This window comes from Bos javanicus, chromosome 2, assembly GCF_032452875.1.
Source record: "Bos javanicus breed banteng chromosome 2, ARS-OSU_banteng_1.0, whole genome shotgun sequence".
NCBI lineage: Eukaryota > Metazoa > Chordata > Mammalia > Artiodactyla > Bovidae > Bos > Bos javanicus.
Genome location: NC_083869.1, coordinates 107,362,931 through 107,387,581, shown reverse-complemented (window position 1 = coordinate 107,387,581; position 24,651 = coordinate 107,362,931). Strand labels below are relative to the sequence as shown.

General features: G+C 51.6%; 1 protein-coding gene and 1 pseudogene across 1 annotated transcript; both read left to right on the top strand.

Moving 5' to 3' along the window:
- Positions 1–843: 843 nt before the first annotated feature.
- Positions 844–1,985, top strand: LOC133229419 (glyceraldehyde-3-phosphate dehydrogenase-like; annotated as a pseudogene).
- A 2,963-nt stretch (positions 1,986–4,948) lies between these two features.
- Positions 4,949–24,337, top strand: PTPRN (protein tyrosine phosphatase receptor type N). Its single transcript, XM_061385500.1, has 23 exons — positions 4,949–5,134; positions 6,579–6,629; positions 6,902–7,015; positions 9,811–9,907; positions 10,893–11,154; positions 11,237–11,591; positions 12,017–12,148; positions 13,365–13,399; positions 14,076–14,350; positions 14,563–14,649; positions 14,958–15,037; positions 15,232–15,296; positions 15,949–16,167; positions 16,580–16,780; positions 16,881–17,028; positions 17,179–17,252; positions 17,462–17,539; positions 17,662–17,781; positions 19,021–19,187; positions 22,420–22,473; positions 23,134–23,198; positions 23,407–23,480; positions 23,689–24,337. Exons 1-23 carry the CDS (start codon positions 5,020–5,022, stop codon positions 23,758–23,760), a joined length of 2,940 nt encoding a protein of 979 aa, XP_061241484.1. The 5' UTR covers positions 4,949–5,019; the 3' UTR covers positions 23,761–24,337.
- The last annotated feature ends 314 nt before the right edge of the window (positions 24,338–24,651 follow it).

Below are 24,651 nucleotides of genomic sequence, written 5' to 3'. Positions count from 1 at the left end.
TTGGAAATAGTGTGAGTGAGGTGTGTGTATATGTGTGAGTGTATCTTTATATCCTAAGTCTATGCACTGAAAGGACCTAGGAGCAACATCAATCATCTCAGTAGTCATTATGACCCCTAGGACCCACATTATGGTCCCTAAAATCAGTCTTTACTAAAAGCTACCAAATCTCTGGAGGAATGACTGCTTCCATGTCTGGGGTAAGGAATAAAAAAGATTAACACATCTTCAATTCAGTTCAGTCACTCAGTCGTGTCTGACTCTGTGATCCCATGAACTGCAGCACACCAGGCCTCCCTGTCCATCACCAACTTCCGGAGTCCACCCAAACCCATGTCCATCGAGTTGGTGATGCCATCCAACTATCTCATCCTCTGTCGTCCCCTTCTCCTCCTGCCTTCAATCTTTCCCAGCATCAGGGTCTTTTCAAATGAGTCAGCTCAGGTGGCAAATAAGTTTCTAAACAGTAATATAAAAATTGTCTACAAATATATTATTCTATAATACAAAGCAAGGAAAGGAGCTTTAAGTGATTAATGGGATGTTTCAAAAGGAAACAAGAGCCAGTTTTAAAAGGCTTTCACTTACTTCAGGACAATTTTTATATTACTGTGATTGACTGATACACATTGAATATATAAAAATCCATACTTCCATAGTAATGCTCAAACAAGAAAAGTGATAACAAATATGTTTAGAAACGTATTTGCCACCCTTGACAGTAACTGTTATACCAACTCATTACTCTGCAAATGAAGAGTTAAAGAGAAGAGACTACCTTCTGAATTCTGAATTCTTCTTTATGAAATAAGATCAGCTAAAGGAAATAAGATCGGTTAAAAGAATGATAGACAGCTCTCTGCTCCTGCCTGTTCGACAGATAGCCGTAACTTCTGTGCTGTGCCAGCCACATCCCTGAGACAAGATGGTGAAGGTCGGAGTGAATGGATTTGGCCACATCGGGCGCCTGGTCACCAGGGCCGCTTTTAATTCTGGCAAAGTGGATGTCGTCGCCATCAATGACCCCTTCATTGACCTTCACTACATAGTCTACATGTTCCAGTATGATACCACACACGGCAAGTTCCACGGCACAGTCAAGGCAGAGAACGGGAAGCTCATCATCAATGGAAAGGCCGTCACCATCTTCCAGGAACGAGATCCTGCCAACATCAAGTGGGGTGATGCTGGTGCTGAGTATGTGGTGGAGTCCACTGGGGTCTTCACTACCATGGAGAAGGCTGGGGCTCACTTGAAGGGTGGTGCCAAGAGTGTCATCATCTCTGCGCCTTCTGCCGATGCCCCCATGTTTGTGCTGGGCATGAACCACGAGAAGTATAACAACAACCTCAAGATTGTCAGCAATGCCTCCTGCACCACCAACTGCTTGGCCCCCCGGCCAAGGTCATCCATGACCACTTTGGCATCGTGGAGGGACTTATGACCACTTTCCACGCCATCACTGTCACCCAGAAGACTGTGGATGGCCCCTCCGGGAAGCTGTGGCATGATGGCGGAGGGGCTGCCCAGAACATCATCCCTGCTTCTACTGGCGCTGCCAAGGCTGTGGGCAAGGTCATCCCTGAGCTCAACAGGAAGCTCACTGGCATGGCCTTCTGCGTCCCCACCCCCAATGTGTCAGTTGTGGATCTGACCTACCACCTGGAGAAACCTGCCAAGTATGATGAGATCAAGAAGGTGGTGAAGCAGACGTCAGAGGGCCCTCTCGAGGGCATTCTAGGCTACACTCAGGACCAGGTTGTCTCCTGTGACTTCAACAGCGACAGTCACTCTCTACCTTCGATGCTGGGGCTGGCATTGCCCTCAATGACCACTTTGTCAAGCTCATTTCCTGGTACGACAATGAATTCGGCTACAGCAACAGGGTGGTGGACCTCATGGTCCACATGGCCTCCAAGGAGTAAGGTCCCCGGATCCCCAGCCCCAGCAGGAGCATGAGAGGAAGAGAGAGTTCCTCAGCTGCTGGGGAGTCCTGCTCCACCTCGATCCTCCACCACACTGAGAATCTCCCGACCTCCACACGTTTCCATCCCCAAGGCCCTGAGGAAGGGGAGGGGCTTAGGGAGCCCTGCCTTGTTGTGTACCATCAATAAAAGTACCCTATATGCACCCCCCCAAAAAAATGAATGATAGAAAATCATGATTTTAGTCAAGGATCATCAATGAATGGCAAAACAATTAGGTGAAAAGTTGATGGGGGACTAGATATTCTCACAGCACCAAAATATTTTTTGACAGATTGCATCCATACTGGTCACAAGAGAAAAATGTAACTTTACCATAGAGATCTGGCTGTCTCTACCTTAAATCAGTGATAAATTTTAGCATCACTAATAGTGAGACAGCCAGACACTATGCACTTCCTGAAATAATGTAATTGGAATCATGTAGCACCACCTGTGAATTTTAAAATATTTTTACCTGATCCAATCAAGACTTAACTCCTATTTTCCAGGAAATACAGGGGCTACACAGTATACATACAGGGGAAATACAGGGAAACATGTCATGAGGAAACAGACAAATCTGGAAGGTGAGGAGTTAGAAAACCTGACCTGATCTCTTCCACAAGAAACTGTCAAAAATGGGGGGAGGGGTGGCGAGGAAAGCACTGTTTATGCTAAAATTATTAAAGAGAATTAAGAAATATAACCAAATACAATGGTGGTCTTTGATTGACTGCTATTTTGAACGAAACAGCGGAAAAAGGACATTTTTGGAAATGGTTTGAGACATTTCAATATGAACTGAGTATGAAATGCTATTTAGAAATTACTGTAAATTTTGTTAGGTCACAATGGCAATTTGGTGGTATAGGAAAATATCCTTATTTCTTGGAGATGCATGTTGAAATATTTAGAAGGGAACTTGGGCTTCCCTAGTAGCTCAGCTGGTAAAGAATTCACCTGCAATGCAGGAGACCCCGGTTTGATTCCTGGGCTGGGAAGATCCCCTGGAAGAATAATAGACTACCCACTCCAGTATTGTTGGGCTTCCCTGGTGGCTCAGGTGGTAAAGAATCTGCCTGCAATGTGGGAGACCTGGCTTCAGTCCCTCGGTTGGGAAGATCCCGTGGAGAAAGGCATGGCAACCAACTCCAGTATTCTTGCCTGGAGAATCCCATGGACAGAAGAGCCTAGCAGGCTACAGTCCTTGGGGTCACAAAGAGTCAGGACACAACTGAGCAACTTTCACTATACAATGTCTATTGTTTACTTTTAAGTATTAAAAAGAAGTAAATATAGCAAAATAATAACTGTTAAGTCTAGGTGATGAGTATATGACTATTTACTATGCACCACTATCTTCTTTATCTTTTTATTTATTTTTTTGTATTTTGGAGAAGTTTTACTGAAAAGCAAGAGAGTAAAGTGATCAATTTTGAACTTTAGAAAGCTCACTCCCAAGCTTATTGGGTGACAAGAATGGAAGCAAAAGTCTAGTTAGATGATTACTGCAATAGTCATGAAAGAGCACATTGGTTGGGGTAGGACCATGAGCATGGAGAGAAGTGGGATGATGGGAGATATATTTTTCAAGCAGAAACCATAAGATTTTAATAGACCAGCCATGGAAGGGGGTGAAAGAAAGGTGAGGCAAGGCTAACAAAAAAAAAAAGCCAGTACCTATCCAGTGTTTAGTACAATGGCTGTTCTAAGTGAGCCACATGAGTGTAATTCTCTCAGTCTTCACAGCCACCTCGTACTACTGGTACCTTCATTTCACAGACCAGGAAACTTGGGAGTAGAGAGGTTAAACATCTTGCCCAAACTTATACCCCTAGTAGGTGGTATTTCTAAAACTGGAGTCCAAGCACACATGTGTAACCATTCCTGCTCTTAAGGATGACAGTCAGTCAGTCAGTTCAGTCGCTCAGTTGTGTCCCACTCTTTGCAACCCCATGGACTGCAGCATGCTAGGCTTCCCTGTCCATCACCAACTCCCGGAGCATACTCAAACTCATGTCCATCGAGTCGGTGATGCCATCCAACCATCTCATCCTCTGTCATCCCCTTCTCCTCCCACCTTCAGTCTTTCCCAGCACCATGGTCTTTTCCAGTGAGTCAGTTCTTTGCATCAGGTGGCCAAAGTACTGGAGTTTCAGCTTCAGCATCAGTCCTTCCAATGAATATTCACAACTGATTTCCTTTAAGATTGACTGGATGAATCTCCTTGCAGTCCAAGGGACTCTCAAGAGTCTTCTCCAACATCACAGTTCAAAAGCATCAGTTCTTCGGTGCTCAACTTTATAGCCCAACTCTCACATGCATACATGACTACTGGAAAAACCATAGCTTTGACTAGATGGACCTTTGTTGGTCAAGTAATGTCTCTGCCTTTTAATATGCTGCCTAGGTTGGTCATAGCTCTTCTTCCAAGGAGCAAGCGTCTTTTAATTTCATGGCTGCAGTCATCATCTGCAGTGATTTTGGAGCCCCCCAAAATAAAGTCTCTCACTGTTTCCATTTTTTTCCCATCCATTTGCCATGAAGTCATGGCACCGGATGCCATGATCTTAGTGACAGAGAAATCATTAATTGAGATGCGAAAGAGGACACATTCTATTCACTTTTATGCTCCACATCTTAAGGTTATCCTTATCACTTATCCTTCCTGGTCCCCACCCAACGGGAACCCTTCCTGCCAACCCTGAGACTGGGTGATAGAGGCAGTGGCCCTTGGGGAGAAGAATATGTCAAGTTGAGGCCAAGCGAAAATTCTAAAGAGGCACCTACAGTTGGGTGTAGGAGGGCTGGGATAAGTAGGAGCCCCACGAAGACTGCGCTTTTACGCCATGAATGACGCAAATCTACGCCAGAGCCGGGGGTGGGAATGTCGTCACCAGCCGCCTGGGGTTGGCAGAGTTGCGGCGAGAGGGGCGTGTAGACCCCGCCTCGGTGGGTGGGGAGTGGCAGGCCCCGCCTCGGCCCCGCTGGCAGGCTCGGGCTGGCGTCGCTGCGGCTCTGGCTGCCGGGCTGGAGAGCCGAGCCGGGAAGGATGCGGCTCCCGGGGCGGCCTGGGGGTCCCGGGGGATCGGGGGGTCTCCGGGTGCTACTCTGTCTGCTGTTGCTGGGCAGCCGCCCGGGAGGCTGCAACGCCATTAGTGCCCACGGTCAGGAGGAAATGGGGGGTGGGGGCGGGTGCCGAGAGCAGAACTCGGTGGGGTGTGCTGGGGGTGTGGAGGGGAGGGAATGGGAAGTATCACGAAGGTCGGAACCTCGGCTGGAAGGTGTGTGTGGAGTGGGGTAGGGGGAGGCCCGGTGAGCGGAGAGAGAAGAGAGGGCGTCTGCGAGGAAAGGGGCGTAGGCCTGGAGGTGGGGCTGGGAACCCGGGGGCGGGACCTAAGAGAAGAGGGCTCAGGGCAAGTTTGGGGTTTGGGGAGAAGGAATGAGGGTGCGTGTGGACAGAGGGACCTAGAGACGGGATACAAGAGAAGGAAGTGTCCCCGAGGCGCCAAAAAGTGGCGGCGCTGAGGGGTGGAGGAGGGGAAGGAAGGAGAGAGAACCCTGATTTCCAGGCAGTAGAAGTCGGGCCCACGAGCTCTGGGGTCCCATATTTCCGTAGAGGATCAGGCCAAGGGAAGGGCCAGGGTTTCTCTCTTAGCGTGGGAGAGGCTGATCGCTGTAATCTGATCTCCGATAAGAAGCAGACGGCTGGGGAAGGGGGCCAAAGAGGGTGAAGAGGGAGGGGTCGTCTCCCGCCCCCTCCCCACAGTCAGGCCTGGTGCTGACTCACATCTGAGCGGACGGAGACAGTCAGCGCTGACTCATGGGCAGGGGGAGGGTAGGGGCCAGGGGCGCGTGGGGGAAGGGGCGCAAGCTCGCAGTCTGACGCCCTCCGTCCCCATCGGGCTTGGAGGCCAGGGCAAGGTACTTCCTGTGGCGCTGCGGGTTGGTTAGGGTGGAAGATGAAGGCTGGAATGGCGGAGAGGTCAAGTCTTTTAAAGGCTCCTCACTCGGTCGCCCTTCCCTCCCCCATAACTGCTTCCAGGCAAACCTTCAGAGGCGCCGGGCTCAGAGCTTCAGCACCGCGAACAGCGCCAACAGCGCTAGGGCCCCGAACTTAGAGGGACAGTGTGGGGAGCACTGCCTTAGAGCCATTCCACCCTTTCCCATGCGAAGCGGAAGTGTGCTAGGGTTCCCATCTCTTCTGAGTCCCAGGCCAGCATAAGATACTTTTGGAGATATGGGAAGGAAAGTCCCTTTTCCCTCTGAATTTGGACATAAACTACCCCGCAGTAATTCTATCAGAGTAGAAGTTTATGATTCTCCACCATCACCATCCCCATGCACCTGAAGGGCTTCTTCTCCCCATTACTTAGTTAAACAAACTGAGGCTTTTAGGGAAAGAATCCAAACTTGCAGATCTTTGAAATCCAAAGCCAGAGTCCCCTCTTAAGAAGAGGAGGCCTCTTCCCTCCTCTCCTCCCAGCTTAAAGCCTTCCTTAGAATGAAAGACTGGATCCCATCTGCTTCCCCCTTCCCTAGCCTGTTCATCCATCTGACCACTGTATGCATAGGGGTATCTGAGCCTCTCTGCTCACCTGTTCTCTACAGGCTGTCTGTTTGACCGCAGACTCTGCTCTCATCTTGAAGTCTGTATTCAGGGTGAGTGAAACCGAACATAAGACTTACAAGTCGGTTGGGGGGTGGGGGGAGGGTACACAGTGAGACAGTAGTGTGTGTGTGTGGTGGTGGGGGGGGGGGGGTGCCTGGAAGTCAGAAGAGGAATTGCACTTGGAGAGAAGGGGGGATGACCTGGAGGAGCAAAGCCCTCTGAAGCCAAAAGAGGAGATAGAGACAGAGCTGTCTATTTGCAACCTGGACTTTGGAAGGCCTCTTGTCCAAGCCCTCTGCTGACACCACTTTTGTGCTCTTAGATGGCTTGTTTGGACAGTGCCAGGTGGGAGTGGGGCAAGCCCGGCCCCTTTTGCAAGTCACATCCCCAGTTCTTCAACGCTTACAAGGTGTGCTCCGGCAGCTCATGTCCCAAGGTGAGGTCTAGATGCACTGGAGGAGAGAGGCTGTAACTTGGTTAGATGAAATGGGGAAGGGAGGGACCATCTGACTCCAGGTTTTCTCTCATGGGACATTCCTATCACACCCACTGTGGAGCCTCAACTTCCCAGACCTTACTGGAGACAGGAGTGGGAGTAGAACCCTAGAGATACGCTGTTCACACTTAGATTCTCTGGAGGAATCCAGAGAAGGCTTCTGGAAGAAGCCACTGGAAGAGGCCAGCATTCATCTCTTTGAGATCAGCCCACTCTCTGGAACTGACTGAGTATTCCAGAGGTAATCCTGGGGTCCTCAGCCAGGAGAACACCCCACTCATTCAATTCATTCATTCAAATAAATTCATTCATTTATTGGGTACTTCTATGTGGCAAACATAGTTTTAGGTGTTTAGGATTTATCAAGGGGTGAAATGAAGATCTCTGCCTACTAGGGTTTATATTCAGGAGATGAAGGGAGGTGCTACATTATATAAATTAGAAAATACTAGTATGTTAGAAGGGGATAAGTGCCATGGAAAAAAACAATTACAGCAAGATAAAGGGATCAGAAATGGTGAGGTAGAAAGCCATACTATTAAAATGAGTGGTCAAGATAGATCTTAGTGAGGCTATGAAATTTGAATAAATACATCAAGGAGGTGCGGATGTTTTCCAGAAGGTTATCTTAGGAAAGAGTATTTTGGTTGGCCACGATCTAGAACAAAAGCCCTAAGCATGAGTTTGAGGAACACCATGGAAAACACCTCTACAGAAGGCTGTAGAGGAGTGATGCAGAGGCAGAGCAGAAGATGCAGTCAGGTAGGTAATGATGTTCTAAGATTTTATAGGAGAATGTGTGGACTCTGACCATACTCTGAGTAAAAGAGGAAACCATCACAAGGTTCGAGCATAGGGGTACTTGATATCACTTCTACTTTAAAAGGATCACTCTTGCTGCTGTGTTGAGAATAGGATGTAGGGAATCAATGGTACAAACAGAAATACTAAACATTAAAATATTAACTATTCAGAAGTATAAACTTGGGGAAGGGGCGGGGCTCAGTTTTGATTATACTGAGTTAAGATGTCCACTCAATTAGAATGGAAAGTTGAGTATATAAGATTGGGTTTTGAAAGAGAGAGAGAAGTCTGAAGTAGAGATATAAATTTGGAATTCTTTGGTGTATAGATGGTAATTAAACCCATGAGATGGATGAAAAAGTCAAGGGATTGAGTCAATATGAAGAAAAACCCTAAAGAATTCTATTAAGAGGACCAGGAGAAGGAGGGGAATCAACAAGAGAGGCTGAGAAGGGAGACCCAATGGGGTAGAAGGAGAAACAAGAGTGTTTGGTGTCCTAGAAGCTAAGTGAGAGTGTATCAAGGTGGAAGGAGTGATCAACAGTGTCAAATGATGGTGGTAGCTTAAGTAAGATGAGATCTGAGAACTGACCCTAGATTTATTTATTTATTTTTCCTTTCCCACGGGATTTACCAGGCAAGAATACTGGAGTGGGTTGCCATTTCCTTCTCCAGAGTAACCCTAGATTTAGATATACAGAAGCCACTGGTGATCTTGATGATAGTTTTAGTAGAGTAGTTGGGGGGAAACATCCTGAATAGAGTGGGTAAGAGAGAATGGAAGGAAAGGAAGTGGATACAGCCAGCAGAGATAACACTTTCAAAGAGTCTTGCTACAAAAAAATGGGGTGACAGCTGGAGGGGAATGTGGGGTTCAAACAGTATTTTTATTATAACATGGGAGAAATTGCATTGTGTTTGTATATGAATGGGAATAATTCAGTAGACAACAGGAGAAAACAATGATATAGGAAAAAGGGGAGAATTGTGGGGAAGATGTTCTTGAGTAGGTTAGCAGGGGATGAAATCTAGTGCCCAAGTGGAGGATTGGCCTTTTATAGAAACACAGGTAGTTCATCTTATGTTAATAGGCAAAAAGGCAGGTATAGATCCCATGATATGAGTTAAAAGCAATATGAGTATTAATCCAGAAGCAAGCAAAAAGGAATGGGAGTAGGTGGGACTGGAGAGTAGGAGGTTATCCTTTTAGAATAGATGACTGACTTTTCCTGCAAGCAGAGTTCATTGAGGGAAATGGTCAAACAGATCTGCCTTCAGGATAAGATGATGATAATGAAGGCTTAAAACAGGTGTATAAGTGCTTTGAAGGTTTCCAAGCATTTTTAAGTCCCTGATTGCATTTAATCTTTACTACTGAACTGAACTGAACAGACCCATAAAGTATACGTTATTCCCACTTAAACCACCACCACCACAAATAAAGAAAACTAAGGTTCAGGATCAATAAAAATAAGGTGAATAATAATATTGATGAGAGTAATAATGATAGCATTTATTGAATACTCATAATGTGTCAGGTACTATTCTAACCATTTTATATTGTGTTTTAACTATCACAACAATTTTAGGAGGTATAAAGCCCCATTTTCCAGATAAGAGCACTAAGGCTCACAGAGGTTCAGCTAAGGACATACAGTTAGTAAGTGGCAGAGGATTTAAACCCAGTCTCACCGGAAGCAGTCTCACTTCCAGATTTGCACCTGGGGGTGGGGTGGGGGGAGGCGGAAAGGACAACTCAGATCACCCACCAGGTTTCTGGACCCCCTCCACTGCTCCTGGGCTCTTCCCAGTTCAGTACACTGCAGGGTAGAGGGTGCAGTTTTGATCTGCACTGGCCCCTGTTACTGAGCCCTCAGACTGTCCCAAGCCTGAGGGACAATCTCCATCTCACTCTTTTCTCTCCCTGGAAGGACTGTCCTGGCATGATGACCTCACCCAGTATGTGATCTCCCAGGAGATGGAGCGTATCCCCAGGCTTCGCCCCCCTGAGCCTCATCCAAGGGACAGGTAGGCATCATTTGTCATCAGCTCTAGCATTGCAAGGCTGGTGCATCTGTGGTCCTCCTGATGGAGAGAGGAAAGTATGTACAGAGACCAGCAGGCTGGGGCATGGGTGAAAAAGGCTCTGGAGTGGTCAATTGATATTCCCACATGCCCAACATGAGCTGAGCTCATCCCTGGGGATCTAGCAAAACAAGGGCATTCAAAACTGGGGGATTTTTTTTTTTTTTGCCGGATAAAGTCTTTTCTTAAAATTTTTATCATAGCATAGTTGATTCACAATGTTAAAGACTACTTTGAAACATTTGGACATTTGGTATTTTAAAAGAAGCATCAAAGCAGTCATCATGGAACAGATTAGAATTTTGTCAGACTGAGGCTGTTTAATGTTCAGTTTTATTACTACATGGTAAGAGGTACCATCTTCCTATTATGGTTAGGGGCTCTGAAGGCATCATTCAGGCTCTGTAAAGCAAAGGAAAGTAAATCAGGGCTTGGGGCTCAGAGGATGATACCAGGTGAAGAAGGCAGAGTTGGGTAGGATGGGACACGGCACTGAATGTTTGGATGTGTGCTTGGGGACGTGCACACAGGGGCAACGGGGCAAGTTGCAGCCACAGTTCTTCTAGAGCAGTTCCCAGCTCCCTTCCTCTGCTCCCCACTCTCCCCTTTTCTGTCCTTAGCTTCATGCTTCATCAGCTCTGCTGCTGTGTTTCAGGGACCCAGGCACGCTTACCAGGGAGGTGATGACCTCTACCCAGGTGTAGACCTCTGGCCCTTCTCCATGCTACTCTCTCCTCTCCTGAGGCTACTTCATCTCTTGAGAGATCAGGTTTACTTTAGGCTAAGCCTGCCTGGCCCCCAGCATCTCTGCCTCATAGATTCTGTACACTGTTGCCCCACACAACCAACACACATGCACACACACACACGCGCGCGCGCGCACACACCCACCCACACCCACACACACACACTTTGCTTTCCTCCTCAGATCTGGCTTGGTGCCCAGGAGACCTGGTCCCGCTGGGGAGCTGCTTTTACAGGGCATCCCCACTGGCTCCGCCCCAGCTCTGCAGCATCGGCTTCCTCGACCTTCAGTAGGTGGGGGCAGAGCTGGGGCGGGCTCCCCCCTGTCCCCTTTGCAGGCTGAGCTGCTGCCCCCTCTCTTGGAGCATCTGCTGCTGCCCCCACAGCCCCCGCATCCTGCCCTGAGTTATGAACCTGCCCTGCTGCAGCCCTACCTGTTCCATCAGGTGAGCTCTAGACACTGGCCCCCTCCCAACCCTAATCCCCATGCTGACATCTGCTCTTATCCCAATCTCTGGTTTCCCACAGTTTGGCTCCCGCGATGGCTCCCGGGGCTCAGAGAGCTCCCCAGGAATGGTCAGTGTTGACCCCCTGCCCAAGGCTGAAGCCCCTGCCTTCCTCAGCCGAGCTGGCTCCAAGGGCATGTTTGGGGCTCACCCTGGCCACTCCTATGGGGACCCTCCAGGGCCTCCACCTGCTCAGCTTTTCCAGGAGTCAGAGCTGTTCTACCTGGCCCAGGAATCACAAGTGCCCAGCAGGACCAGGGCACCAAGGCTGCCAGAGCCAGGGGGCAGCAGCCGGGCAGGGGACTCCTCGGAGGGCTATGAGGAGGAAGGACTAGAGGGTCGTGAGGAGAAACCTCCCGCCCCAGCAGAGCAGCCAGGTAACCGTGGCCTCAGCATTCACTCCATGCCTATGGGGCTGCTTTCTGTGGTGGCAGAGACGGGGGGGTCTGTCCTGACTATGCATGCACTTGTTAATTTGTCCTTAAAGTTATCTGTACACTCAACTAATGCCTACTGACTGCCTGCTCTCTGCCAGGCATAAGTAGGCATTGAGGATACAGTAGTGGGTGGAGCTGACATGCCTTCTCCAGCTAGGGAATCGAGGAGTCCCTACTGGGCCTGAAGTTTGGTCTTGACACCTGAAGGCCTTTCCCCCAAAGTGTGGACAAAGATGGGAAGGGGAGGGCATCCGTGTCCTGGTGTTTGAAAAGTTCCTAAATGTGGGGGTCCCCACCCACCTGCAAACTCATCCCGTAAGTTCATCCTGGCACCAGTCCTGAGCTCCGTGTCTGGCTCCCAGCAGATGTGACTCTGCAGAGAGTGGCCGCTGTGCTGGCGGGCTATGGTGTGGAGCTGCATCAGCTGACCCCAGAGCAGCTCTCTACCCTCTCGACCCTGCTGCAGCTGCTGCCCAAGGGTGCCAGACAAAATCCAGGTGAGTGTCAGGGCAGAGAGACTGCCAACCCCACAGAGGCCTCTTGCCCCACTTCTCAAGGCCACAAGAAACAGTCTAGAGGGGAAGGGCCAAGCTCAGGGGAGGGAGTTGGTTTGAGACACGGAGTCATTGACAGCCAAGGTCAGGAAGCAAGGGGTGAGGTGGTGAGCTGAGGAGTTAGAGCCGGAAAGGACTGGGAGATGGAAGTAATGGGGAAAGAAGCCAATGAGGGTGTGAGCTGGGGATCTGGAGGCACCGGGAAGGCTAGGCAGAAGATGCTGATGACCTAAGGTCATTGCCAAGAAGCCACTAATTGACAGGTAAGAGAGGACTGTGCAAAGAATAGCTTTGAGGGATGTGGCCAAAAATAGGGAGGAGTTGATCAAGCAATGGTTGCTCAGAAGGTAAAGAGTCTGCCTGCAATGTGGGAGACCCGGGTTCCATCCCTGGGTCGGGAAGATCCCCTGGAGAAGGGAATGGCAATCCCACTCCAGTGTTCTTGCCTGGAAAATCCCACGGGTGGAGGAGCCTGGTGGGCTATGGTCCATGGGGTCACAAAGAATCAGTTACGACTGAAGTGACTGAGCGTGCATGCATGAAGCAGAAGGGACTTCCCCAGGTGGTGCTAGTGGTAAAGAACCTGCCTACCAATGCAGGAGACATAAGAGATGTGGCTTTGATCTCTGGGTTGGGAAGATATAGAGGAGGGCACAGCATCCCGCTCCAGAATCCCGTGGAGCCTGGCGGGATACAGTTCATGGGGTCACAAAGAGGCGAATACAACTGAAGTAACTGAGCCCATGATGCAGAAGCCCAGAAGCATGGGGCTTCCCAGGTGGTACAGTGGTAAGGAATCCACCTGCCAATGCGGGAGAAACAAAAGAAGTGGGTTCAATCCCTGAGTCAGGAAGATACCCTGGAGAAGAGCATGGAAATCCAGTCCAGTATTCTTGCTTGGCGAATCCCATGGACAGAGGAGCCTGGTAGGCTACAGTCTCTGCAGTCACAAAGAGTCAGACATGACTGAGGGACTAACACACTCAGAGGCATGAGGCCATGCTTAGGATGAACTCAACAACAGCCTTGGTTACTGACTGTGGGGAGAGCCCATAGCAGATGCCACAGACTCAGAGCTACCAGCCCTTTCTCCTACCTGCGTTGTGTGGACCTTGGCCTTGGCCCTTTGCCCAGAGTTTTGTTTTTCCTGTCTCTACAGGAGGAGCTGTAAACGTTGGAGCTGACATCAAGAAAGTGAGTTTGCAACACCTCCCTGACCCGTAAGGCAGCAAACGCCCTTAGCTGAAATCTAAATCTCAGGCTCAGGACCCAGAATCTGTATTCTCTGACCCTTCAACAGAGGCCCGGAGGCTGCAAGTCATTGTTTAAAGTCTCACCTCAGGCTGAAGGCAGAGCTGGGACCAGAAGCGAGAATTCTTGATTCACTGCTTTTTTTTCACTGCAGTCGTGTCAGACCTTTGCTCTTGAAATGAGATCCTTAGGCGAAGGGAGGGAAGGGAGCAGGCAGGCTCCTGACTGCCCTACAGCTTGAGGCTCTGTCCGTTTCACACGTTGGATTTCTAAGATTGTGTGGCTAAACAGAAGTCGAAAAAGCACTGGCTGCCTGTTCATCTTCTCCCCTAACTCCAGCTTTCCTCACTCGGGAATTTCTCCCCACTCCAGCCCCATTCTGTCAATTATTACTTATCATGAATAATCATTCATTCAGCCCTTTATTCATTCATTCATTCATCCACTTGGCTCACTTTCCTGGATGCCCTCTCAGTACCCAATGCTGACCTGGGTCTGGGGATAGAAAGAGAAACAAGTCATAAGCACCCCTATGGGAACTCAGGGTCCAGATTGTAGACCCCCTTTCCTTAACCCCTTCACTGTTAGAGACCTTACCTCTATCCTCTCTTCTAAACAGACAATGGAGGAGCAGGTTCAGGGCGAAGACCCAGCAGAGCCTCCACCCCCAATGCCCTCCCTGCCTGGATCCCCCACTGGCAGTTCCACCTCCAATAAAGCCCAGAAGGAGCTGAGCACCGGATCCTCTGAGCCCCCGAAAGCTGCTGGCCCCCCCGCCACTCCAGTCCTGGTAGAGAAGAAAAGCCCGCTGGGCCAGAGCCAGCCCACCGTGGCGGGGCAGCCCTCCACTCGGCCATCAGCAGAGGAATACGGCTACATTGTCACCGACCAGAAGTAAGGGCTCCTGCGCGGGGCAGCCTCTTGTTCCCTTGGGGGTTGGGCTGGCCTGCCTTGGGAGGCAGAGAGCAGAAACGCAGATGTGAAGTAGATGGGGGTGGGGGGAACTGCTCTGCACCTCTGGATGTCTTGACACCCTTGGAGGGTGTTTCAAGAAAGTGGCCAAGAGGGTCCCCACTTTCCTTCCTCTACCGGCTCTGCAACTCCAGGCCCTTGAGTCTGGCTGCAGGAGTGAGGCTGCTGGAGATCCTGGCTGAGCACGTGCACATGTCCTCGGGCAGCTTCATCAACATCAGGTAGGGCTCAATCTGGCTGGGGCGGCAGGTAGCTTGAAGGGGGTGGGGCCTAGGGGGCTCAAGGGAGGAGGGGAAGACAAACTCCAGGTAAGGGGCCGAGGTCAGGTCACAGATGTTTCCAGCTTCATTGAAGGTACAGCCACACTTTGCCCTGCTGCTGGCCTGTCCAGTATCTTCCCTCCTGAAACATCCTCGTATGGCATGGGTTTCAGCCCCATCCTCTAATAGGGAGAGGACCAGAGCGGATCTCTCATTTTGAATCTGGGATCTGTGATGGGTGAGGCAGTAATATACCTCCTATTCGGCAGTGTCGTGGGACCAGCCCTTACCTTCCGCATCCGGCACAATGAACAGAACCTGTCTTTGGCTGATGTGACCCAGCAAGCCGGTAATTACTTCTTTACCCTAGCCCTAGTTGTATAGACCCAGACCGGTGGCTGATGCTCTCCTTGAAACATTCCCAGACCCAGGAATATTCCCAGACCCGGGCCATATGGGCCCGGCCTGCCACGGGGCATTGCATGGCATGGGGTGGAGACCATATTGGGGCTGGAGAGAATCTGACCTCCGTCCTCCCTGCAGGGTTGGTGAAGTCTGAACTGGAAGCACAGACAGGGCTCCAGATCTTGCAGACAGGAGTGGGACAGGTATGAGATAACTGAAGAATCAGTCAAAGTCCCCGCTGGCTGATGCTGCCCACCAGAAATGAAGGCAGTCTTGGCAGAACAGGAGCTGAAATACACCACCTTTGCTGAAGCAGCCCTCCTCCATGCAGTTTTCTTTCCAACCAGCAGATGGCCCCAGTGGCTCCAGCTCCCTGTAGGATCAGCCTTCTATAGGCAGCCAGCTCACCTGGAAGAACTACCTGAGATGGCCCAGCCGTCCATAGATATGCTAGAGCAAAGTCTCAGATTCCAAGGGAAAACATTACACAGAAAGGACTTTGAACTCAAAATATGCTTCTATTATGCATCCAACACTGATGCCTCATGTTCTACTATTTGACTTCCTGGGTCTCTATACTTCTCTACATCCATTTTTTAATGCAAAAACTCCTAGGGAGAGTCACCCACTAAGTCTCTGGCAGTACAATGTGGTTGAGTTGGTCCCATGGGGATTGAGAAAGAGGGATCTTGGGTCTACGTGAGTCCCTCTGCCTGTACCACCATGTCCCTGCCTCTCAGCTTTTCCCCAGGAGATATCCTAGCAGGGAGTGGGGTGTGGGACAGGAGTGAGGAGCAGCTCCTAAGTCTCCCCGCACCACCACTGCCCACCTTGATTCTAACCTTGTTCCCACAGAGGGAGGAGGCAGCCGCCATCCTTCCCCGACCGGCCCACAGCACTTCTCCCATGCGGTCCGTGCTTCTTACTCTGGTGGCCCTGGCGGGTGTGGCTGGGCTGCTCGTGGCCCTGGCAGTGGCTCTGTGTGTGCGGCAGCATGCACGACAGCGGGACAAGGAGCGCCTGGCCGCCCTGGGACCCGAGGGGGCCCATGGTGACACGACCTTTGAGTACCAGGTGTGCAGCCCCAGAAGCTTGTTGATGAAAGGGAATGGAAGGGGCTCAGGAGTCTGGGTCTCATGTAAGATGAGGGCAGGGAGTTGGATATCCAGGCAGGGGCTGGAGAAGCCCCAGCAAGGGGATGTCGTGGGGGCATTTTGAATGGATGGGAATTGAGAACAGGTGGTTCCTGAAGTTCTCCCCAATACCACCATTCAGGGGGTTCTGGATTCTGCTCTGTAATATCTGAAGTTGTCATGGGCCACACCCAAGCAGAACAGCCCTGGAAAGGATGAGGCAGAAGACCCAGGGCAGAAGACCCCACCCCAGAGGAGACAGGTTTCATTCAAAAGCAATCCAGGACCATCCTAAGGACTCTGTTGAAAAGGCTTCAGGAGAACATGGATCCTGCCCTGTCCTTCTTCTGCAGGATCTATGCCGCCAGCATATGGCTACAAAGTCCCTGTTCAACAGGGCGGAGGGTCCACCCGAGCCCTCTCGGGTGAGCAGCGTGTCCTCACAGTTCAGCGATGCTGCCCAGGCCAGCCCCAGCTCCCACAGCAGCACCCCGTCCTGGTGTGAGGAGCCCGCCCAAGCCAACATGGACATCTCCACAGGACACATGATTCTGGTCAGGATGGGGCATGGGCCCAGAGGCAGGGAGGGGACCGGGTGGTGGGAGGGGCAGGGCTGGCAGTGGGGGCCGGCGCCAGGCTGTGGTGTCCTTGCAGGCCTACATGGAGGACCACCTTCGGAACAGGGACCGCCTGGCCAAGGAGTGGCAGGCCCTGTGTGCCTACCAGGCGGAGCCCAACACCTGTGCCACTGCCCAGGGTGAGGGCAACATCAAAAAGAACCGCCACCCTGACTTCCTACCCTGTGAGTGAGTCCTGTTGGCCCAGCCTTCTGTCTGCTGGGAGTCCGGAGGGCTTGGGGTAGGGGCTGGGCTCCTGGCTGAGGCTGAGTGGCAGAGGTGCCAGGACCCCAGTGACCAGAGGGGTTTCTGGGGTGGGGTTGGGGTCTGTGCAGATGACCATGCTCGCATCAAGCTGAAGGTGGAGAGCAGCCCTTCTCGGAGTGATTACATCAATGCCAGCCCCATTGTGAGTGGCTCCCATCTCCTCCCCCATATTCATCCTGCCCCTATAGACTCCATTTCCCGCTCCCCAAGGCCCTGGAATTGTGGGCCTGATATCTGGCATGGAAACGGGAGTTCTGAGGCTCCCCCAGACCCTGGCCTGCTCCCTTTGACCAGACCTCTCCATAATGGCATTTCCTATTCTGGTTCATGATGTATTTTCCCTGCCCCCAGATTGAGCACGACCCTCGGATGCCAGCCTACATAGCCACACAGGGACCGCTGTCGCATACCATTGCAGACTTCTGGCAGGTGGGCTTTTGGAGGGAGGGTGTCTCCAGGGACCGGGGTCCCTTGTGGGCAGCCAGGGCCAACCAGGTCCCAGGGAGGTTAGAATGGAGCTTACCTGGGTGCTAGACATCATCTGTCCCTAGATGGTGTGGGAGAGTGGCTGCACTGTCATCGTCATGCTGACCCCGCTGGTGGAGGATGGTGTCAAGCAGTGTGATCGCTACTGGCCGGACGAGGGTTCCTCCCTCTACCACGTATATGAGGTCAGCAGAACCCCACGGCCAGGAGAAAATGGGGGTGGGGAAAGTGGGCGGTGCACCCTTCATACATGTGCGACTGTATATGTATATAAACATCCATGTATTACACATATTCACACATGCTGTGCTGTGCTTACTCACTCAGTCGTGTCCAACTCTTTGAGACCCCATGGACTGTAGCCCGCAAGTCTCCTCTATCCGTGGGGATTCTCCAGGCAAGAATACTGGAGTGGGCTGCCATGCCCTTCTCCAGGGCATCTTTCTAACCCAAGAATTGAACCCAGGTCTCCTGCATTGCAGGTGGATTCTTTACTGTCTGAGCCACCAGGAAAGCATTCACATGCATACATATATGCGTATACATGTGTGTATGTGTGTGTCTAGTCTAGGGCTGAAAAGCACTTGTAGGGACCTATGATGAAAGGTACAGATATAAAACTATAAAACCACTGAAACTAAGGTAAGAAGCTAAGAGCCAGGAGTACAGTTTTGAGACAGGGAAGATAAGTATACTCGAAGACCAAGACTTAGTCCTACTTTTATTGAGTCTAGTTTAGATCTGAGTTTCCTGGAGGCCAAAGCAAAGAAAGAAATGCTGCCAATCACACATGTTGCTTATGAAAAATAGAAAAACACTGGGGGTGGTCTGGGCAGAGACACTGTAGAGGAAGAAGAAACATTCCTGACCAATAGGAAGTGACCCCCCCCCCCAATAAAACAAGAGATGTTATTTGCACAACAGAAGCTTCTTGTCTCTAAATGAGCTCTGGATAACAAATTTTCAGCATTAGATGAGCACACAATACTTTCTCATTTTAAGCTTTAAAAATTGGTCCTGCTTGGGGTTAAAGAAAAAAATCAAATGAAAATACAGAATTTTATCAAAGTTTATGGTGTGTAACACAGACACTGTGCTAGTCTTTGCACAAAAGAGGAAGGAGACACTGATTTCAGGAAGCACACAGGACTTCCCGGAGGGTCCAATGGTTAAGAATCCGAGCTGCCACTGCAGGGGGCACAGGTTCGATCCGTAGTCGGAGAGCTATGGTCCCGCTATGCGGCCAAAAAGACTAGTTGTGTCTAGGTGGAAAAGCCTCCAGTTGTCCTGAGCAGTCCATAAGTCCTAGACACAGATGGCTAGGGTTCTTGGGGACAGCTGAGTGAGCTTCCTGACTGGCCTGGGAGGCCGGGAGGATTTGGAGAGGCCCTGCCGCGCTCAGGCCTGCGCGCCCACCCTCTCAGGTGAACCTGGTGTCGGAGCACATCTGGTGCGAGGACTTCCTGGTGCGGAGCTTCTACCTGAAGAACGTGCAGACCCAGGAGACTCGCACGCTCACGCAGTTCCACTTCCTCAGCTGGCCGGCAGAGGGCACCCCGGCCTCCACCCGGCCCCTCCTGGACTTCCGCAGGTAAGCCGGCACCCCTGGGAAGTGGGGCGGCCCGAGGAAGGCTCCCAGAAGCCCGGGAGACAGCAGCCTAGGAGCAAGGGGGCCGGGAGCCGGGCTCTGGCGCCTCCCCGCAGCCTATCAGCTCCTCCTGGGGCCCCAGGTCAGGAGAGGCAGGCCCTCTCGCCCGACCTGGAGCCTCAGCTTCTGGTCTGCTGGTGTCCCCTTCTAGACACCCCCAAACCAGGACTGACTCTGACCTCCTGGCGTCCCCTTCCGAACACCACCCCCCAAACCAGGACTGACGCTCTGTCTCGCTGTGCCCATCCGTCCATTGCTGTGGTCCAGCTCCTGACTGCTCGCTCTCTCTGCTGGCTGGCTGCCTCTTCCCTCTCTCTTGCCCTCTTTTTCTATCTCCCACTCTTTCTCCATAACCTTCTTCTCCCTCCGCCCCGCTATACCCTGAAAGGCTCATCTTGTTTCTAGCCCCCTCCCTCCCTCTCTCCTTCTCCTTGGTCCTTGCTGTCTATTTCCTCCTGTCCTGTGTTTCCTGGTGTCCAGTCTCTATGTCTGTTGTCCCCCTGCTTTCTCTCACTCCCCCCTGCCTTCCCCCTTCTTTACCCTCTGTATCTCTTTGCCTCTGTTTTTATTTCTTTCCCTCTTTCTCTCCCTTCCTTCCCACTTTTCTCTCCCCCACCCTCCCTCTCCCCCTCAGCTCTCTCTCCATCGTTCTGTCTCACAGTCTGTCTCACTCCCCAACTCCATCCACATTTCCCCGCTCTGCACCTCTCTCTGTTTCATCTCTCAGCTGTTTCCTTCACCTCCCTCCCATCTCTGCCTATTTACTCTGCCTCTCTTTGTCTCTGTCTCCCCCCTCCTCTCTTTCTCTACGTGTCTCTGCCTCTCCGTTGCTCTGTCTCCCCCTCTGTCTCCTCCCTCTTCTCTCTCTCTCTCACGGCTGCCAGCGTCATTTTTGTGATCTGCAGCTAGTATTCTCACTCCAGTTGCATAGTCACAAAAGTGATCACTGGCAGGTGTGGCCGCTGCATGGATGGGACATGAGGACGTGTGGCCCAGGGACCACCCTGAAGGGTGATGGGAGAGCTGGGGGCTGGGGAGATTCAGGGAAGGGACAAATACTATCAAAGGGAGTTGCAGGTGGGCGGGAATCTCTGGACTCTTGGGGACTCATGGAACCAGGTGGGGGCTGGGACAGGAAACCAACAGGGGGACTTGCCCTCTTCAGATGCTAAAACCGTGTCCAGGCCTCCAGAGTGCCCTGCCTTCCCTCCACAGATAGGTGGCTGAGAAGCCTGCTGCCATGGCAGGGACCTCACCCACACTGCAGCTTCCTCCTGCTTCTCTGCCCCTTGCCGGGCCGCTCTGAGGTCTCTAGGTGCTGGGCAGAAAGCAGAGGAACAGAACTGGGGCAGGAACCTGGGGGTAGTTTCTGAGCCTCAGGACAATGGTTTCTAACTGGGGTCCATGCAACCTAAGGTACAGGCTTCTTGAAGGCACCATCAAGGGTATCAGGGGTAATTTTTGTTTTCCATATTTAAAAATCTTTATAAAATGAGTGCATGGACTTATTTTAAGGCTGCACAGGTAAGCGAAAAGGTTATGTTTCTTTGCTTCAGGCTGGAATTATGTAAACTCAATTGGCTTAGACACCCAGAACAAATTAATTGCTGCTTAATAAATAATGTTTTGGTGAAGGTCTATCAGAGGGAAGGCAAAATAAATTTTGAAGTCTTAGAAAATGACTGATCAAGTTCCTTGACCTCCATCTGTTTTCTTACCTGTGAAATGAGATTGATGACCCATACCTTAAGGGATTGTTACAAAAATCAGTAGCATGAAACCTATAAAATCTACTTTAAGTGCCAGGTACATAGCAAAAGTAAAAGTGAAAGTTGCTCAGTCGTGTCAGACTCTTTGTGACCCCCTGGACTATACAGTCCATGGGATTCTCCAGGCCAGAATAATGGAGTGGGTAGCCTTTCCCTTCTCTAAGGGATCTTCCCAACTCAGGGATAGAATTCAGATCTCTTGCATTGCAGGTGGATTCTTTACCAGCTGAGCTACCAGGGAAGCTCCAGCATATAGCAAAGGCTCTGTTAATTCCAAGTACTATTTGTTGTCATTATTATTAACTGATTGGGAGCCACCGTGACAACTTCTGTTCAGCCCCAGCCCTGATCTACCAGCCGATACGCTAAGGAATCACGTGGACTTCTAGAAAACCATTCAAGTCACCTGGCCCCAGCAAGTCTGGGGGTACCAGACTGGGAGACCACTAAGTTCCAAGCTCCTCTGAAATGCTCTAATAACCCCTCAAAAGGTTCTCCCTTGCCCTTGTCCTTTGGGAGTATCAGGAGTCTGCAAGTGACTCTCAAGTCAGGAATGTCATAAGGAACAAGGGCAGGTTAGACTGGGCCATGAGAGAGGGAGAACCCACCTGCTCCTTGCTGAGCTGTGGTCCAAGAAGCAGAGTCTGAGGTCCAGGTGGACCCATAGTCTGAATATGACCCAATCACAGAGCACCTGTGCTGGGGTAAGACTTATCCAGGGAGACAGTGGGCGGCAGTATATTCAGAGCTGAGGGGTTGTCATCCCCTCACCAGAGGAACTCTGCACCCAGAGCTACAACCAGACCTCACTGCTGGTGAGGACCACAAGGAGCCTGGGTGGGAGGGGAACACCCAGGGGCAGAGCAATAGTGTGCTCTGACACTCTTGAAGTCACCTGAACACCTATCCTCCCTGAACTTCAGGCAGGGGAGACTGTTAATATTATGACATTTTATCTTTAATAGTGCCATCATTTAATGAGCACCTACTGTGTGCCAGATTTAGCACTTAGTCCTTTATATGGATTATCTCATAATCCATGTAATAAGAACCCTAAGAAGGAGGTTACTATTACTATCATACCCGTTTTACAGGTAAGAAAACTGGGGCTTGAAAGGTTTTTATCGGTTGATCTGATTTATCAGGTTTTATCTGATAAATCAGAGCAACTGATTTATCAGTTGTTCCAGGTGCCTAGCCTAGGCCCATAGTGACAAGGCAAGCCCAGTGCCCCCCAACACCATCTCTGGTTCTTGGCCTCCAGCCACAACTCCTCCGTCCAGCCGTCTTCCCTCCTCAGCCCTGGGCAGGTGGGGAGAAAAGGAAGACAAGCCCACAGGTGTGTGTCTCAGCTCCCCTTTGCCTCTGCTGGTGCCCCCTGGCCTCATGCCCATTTCTTGTTGCAGGAAGGTGAACAAGTGCTACCGGGGCCGCTCCTGCCCCATCATCGTGCACTGCAGGTGCGTATGCGATTGGAGGGGGTGGGGGGTGGGGGGACAGGACAGGCCCAAGCCAGGGGGCCCTGAAGGGGGCACATCCTGGTTCCCACCCCTCTCCGGTCCTGCTCTCCGTGTGCATCTCCCAAGCACACTGTTTGACTGTCCCCTTGATACTAGCAAACAACAGCCCACGGGCCAAATTCAGCATACCATCTATTTTCTTATTGGCCCATGAGCTAAGAATGATGTCCCCATTTTTAAATAGTTGAAGGAAAAAAAAGAACACACGACAGAGGCTATATGTGGCCCACAAAGTTGAAAATATTTACCATCTTGCCATTTACATAAGACGTTGGCTGAAGGAAAGCCTGCCCAGTGGCTGGAAATGGCTATTCCCATTCCCTCTCACTGCCTCCACCTCAGGGTGGAGCCAGGGCTCTCCTTTTCAGTTGGCTCATTGCCCAAGAGACACCCCATGAGTCACAGGCTCCCCACTCAAGGCCCAATTCCCAGGACCCAGGAGCTATGACCCCATCCCTAATCCTCGGCTCAGTCATGCCATCCAACCCCGCAGCTAACCCTAATGGCTCCACCACCGTCTCTACCCCAAGCCTCCATGTCCCCTCCCCTCCCCCTTCCTGCTGGGTCCCCAGCTCAGCCTGTCACCATCTCCTACTGCAGTGATGGTGCAGGGAGGACAGGCACCTACATCCTCATCGACATGGTACTGAACCGCATGGCAAAAGGTAAGGCCCCTCCCCACCATGTCCCCAGCCCAGCCCCAGATTAGAGTCTCCCCAGCCCCTGGGGTCACAGGAGTTCGTGGAGGGCAGGTCGCCACACCCCCAGGTAATCCTCTGAGCCTCCCATCCCAAGATGCCCTAGGCTTTCTGGGTCCTACCCTCCTCTGGACACCCTCTGAGCATCTGTGTATCCCCACACCCCTCCCACCAGGAGTGAAGGAGATCGACATTGCTGCCACCCTGGAGCATGTCCGTGACCAGCGGCCTGGCCTTGTTCGCTCTAAGGTGACTGTTTCTCTCTACACCTACCCTAGCCATGACCTTTCCCCAGGGAAAGTTGCAGTGGCCTGCCTCTCCTGCCTGCCTCCAAATCTCCCCAAGGAGGGCTCCCTCCTTCTCCCCCAAGTAACCGCCCCAAAGCCCACCCCCCCATCCCAGGGCAGGAGCAGAGGCCGGGCCTCCCCATAACCCTCCTCCCTCTACCCTTCCCCAGGACCAGTTTGAGTTTGCCCTGACAGCTGTGGCGGAGGAGGTAAATGCCATCCTCAAGGCCTTGCCCCAGTGAGACCCCTGGAGCCCCTCTGTGGGCAGCCCAGCCTCCACTCCCTCCTTGCCTGTGTGAGCATCTATCTGTGCACTCGCTCTCACCACCACACCCGCCACCTTGGCCCCTCCTGGGCATGTCCAGCCCTTCCAAGAGGAGCGTGTAAGGAAGGGGAAGCAAGATGGGGCATACAGGAACCCCTGGTGTCCCCTGGGGGAGCTGGCAGCCAGTCAGAAGGAGAGGAAAGTCATGGGCACCAAATTCTACCCACAATTTCCTCCTGTCCAAGTTCCCTGACCCCCATTTCCCGCCGCTCTGGATGCTCCCAATATGTCTGTGTGGACGCCCTCCGCCCTCCAGTGTGGCTAGAATGGGGCAGAGGGGCCCCATGCCCAGATCGTCCTCCTCCCCTAGCCCCTGCTGCCCGCTGTCCTGCCTCCATGACCCACACTGTGGCCCTTGCCCCTCCTGCCCCCTCCCCTCACCCTTCCGCCACGTGCCACTCAACTCGCTCCCCCTGGCACAAGAGAACATTTCTGGAAAAATCTACTTTTGTATCAGTGTGAATAAAGTTAGTGTGTCGTGTGTGCAGCTGCAACCCAGACCTCCTACGCATTTCTCTGCTTTGCTTCCAGGCTTCAGCCCCAGCCTCAGCCTGGAGCAGGCCCTGCTGCGTTTCAGGAGGTGCAGACAATTATGGGAGAGCCGGGCGGTGGAGTCAGGCTCTTCAAGGCTTGCATGGAAGCAAATGACAATCGGGCAGTAGTTTTTATGCTGTACTTCCTACATGTCTGATAGCCTCCAAGGTGCCTGACAACCATTAACTGGTTTAATCTTCAGGACACGCTACCAATTAGCCCCATTTTACAGACAGAGAGACTGCACAGAACTTGCCTGAGGTACCACAACTAG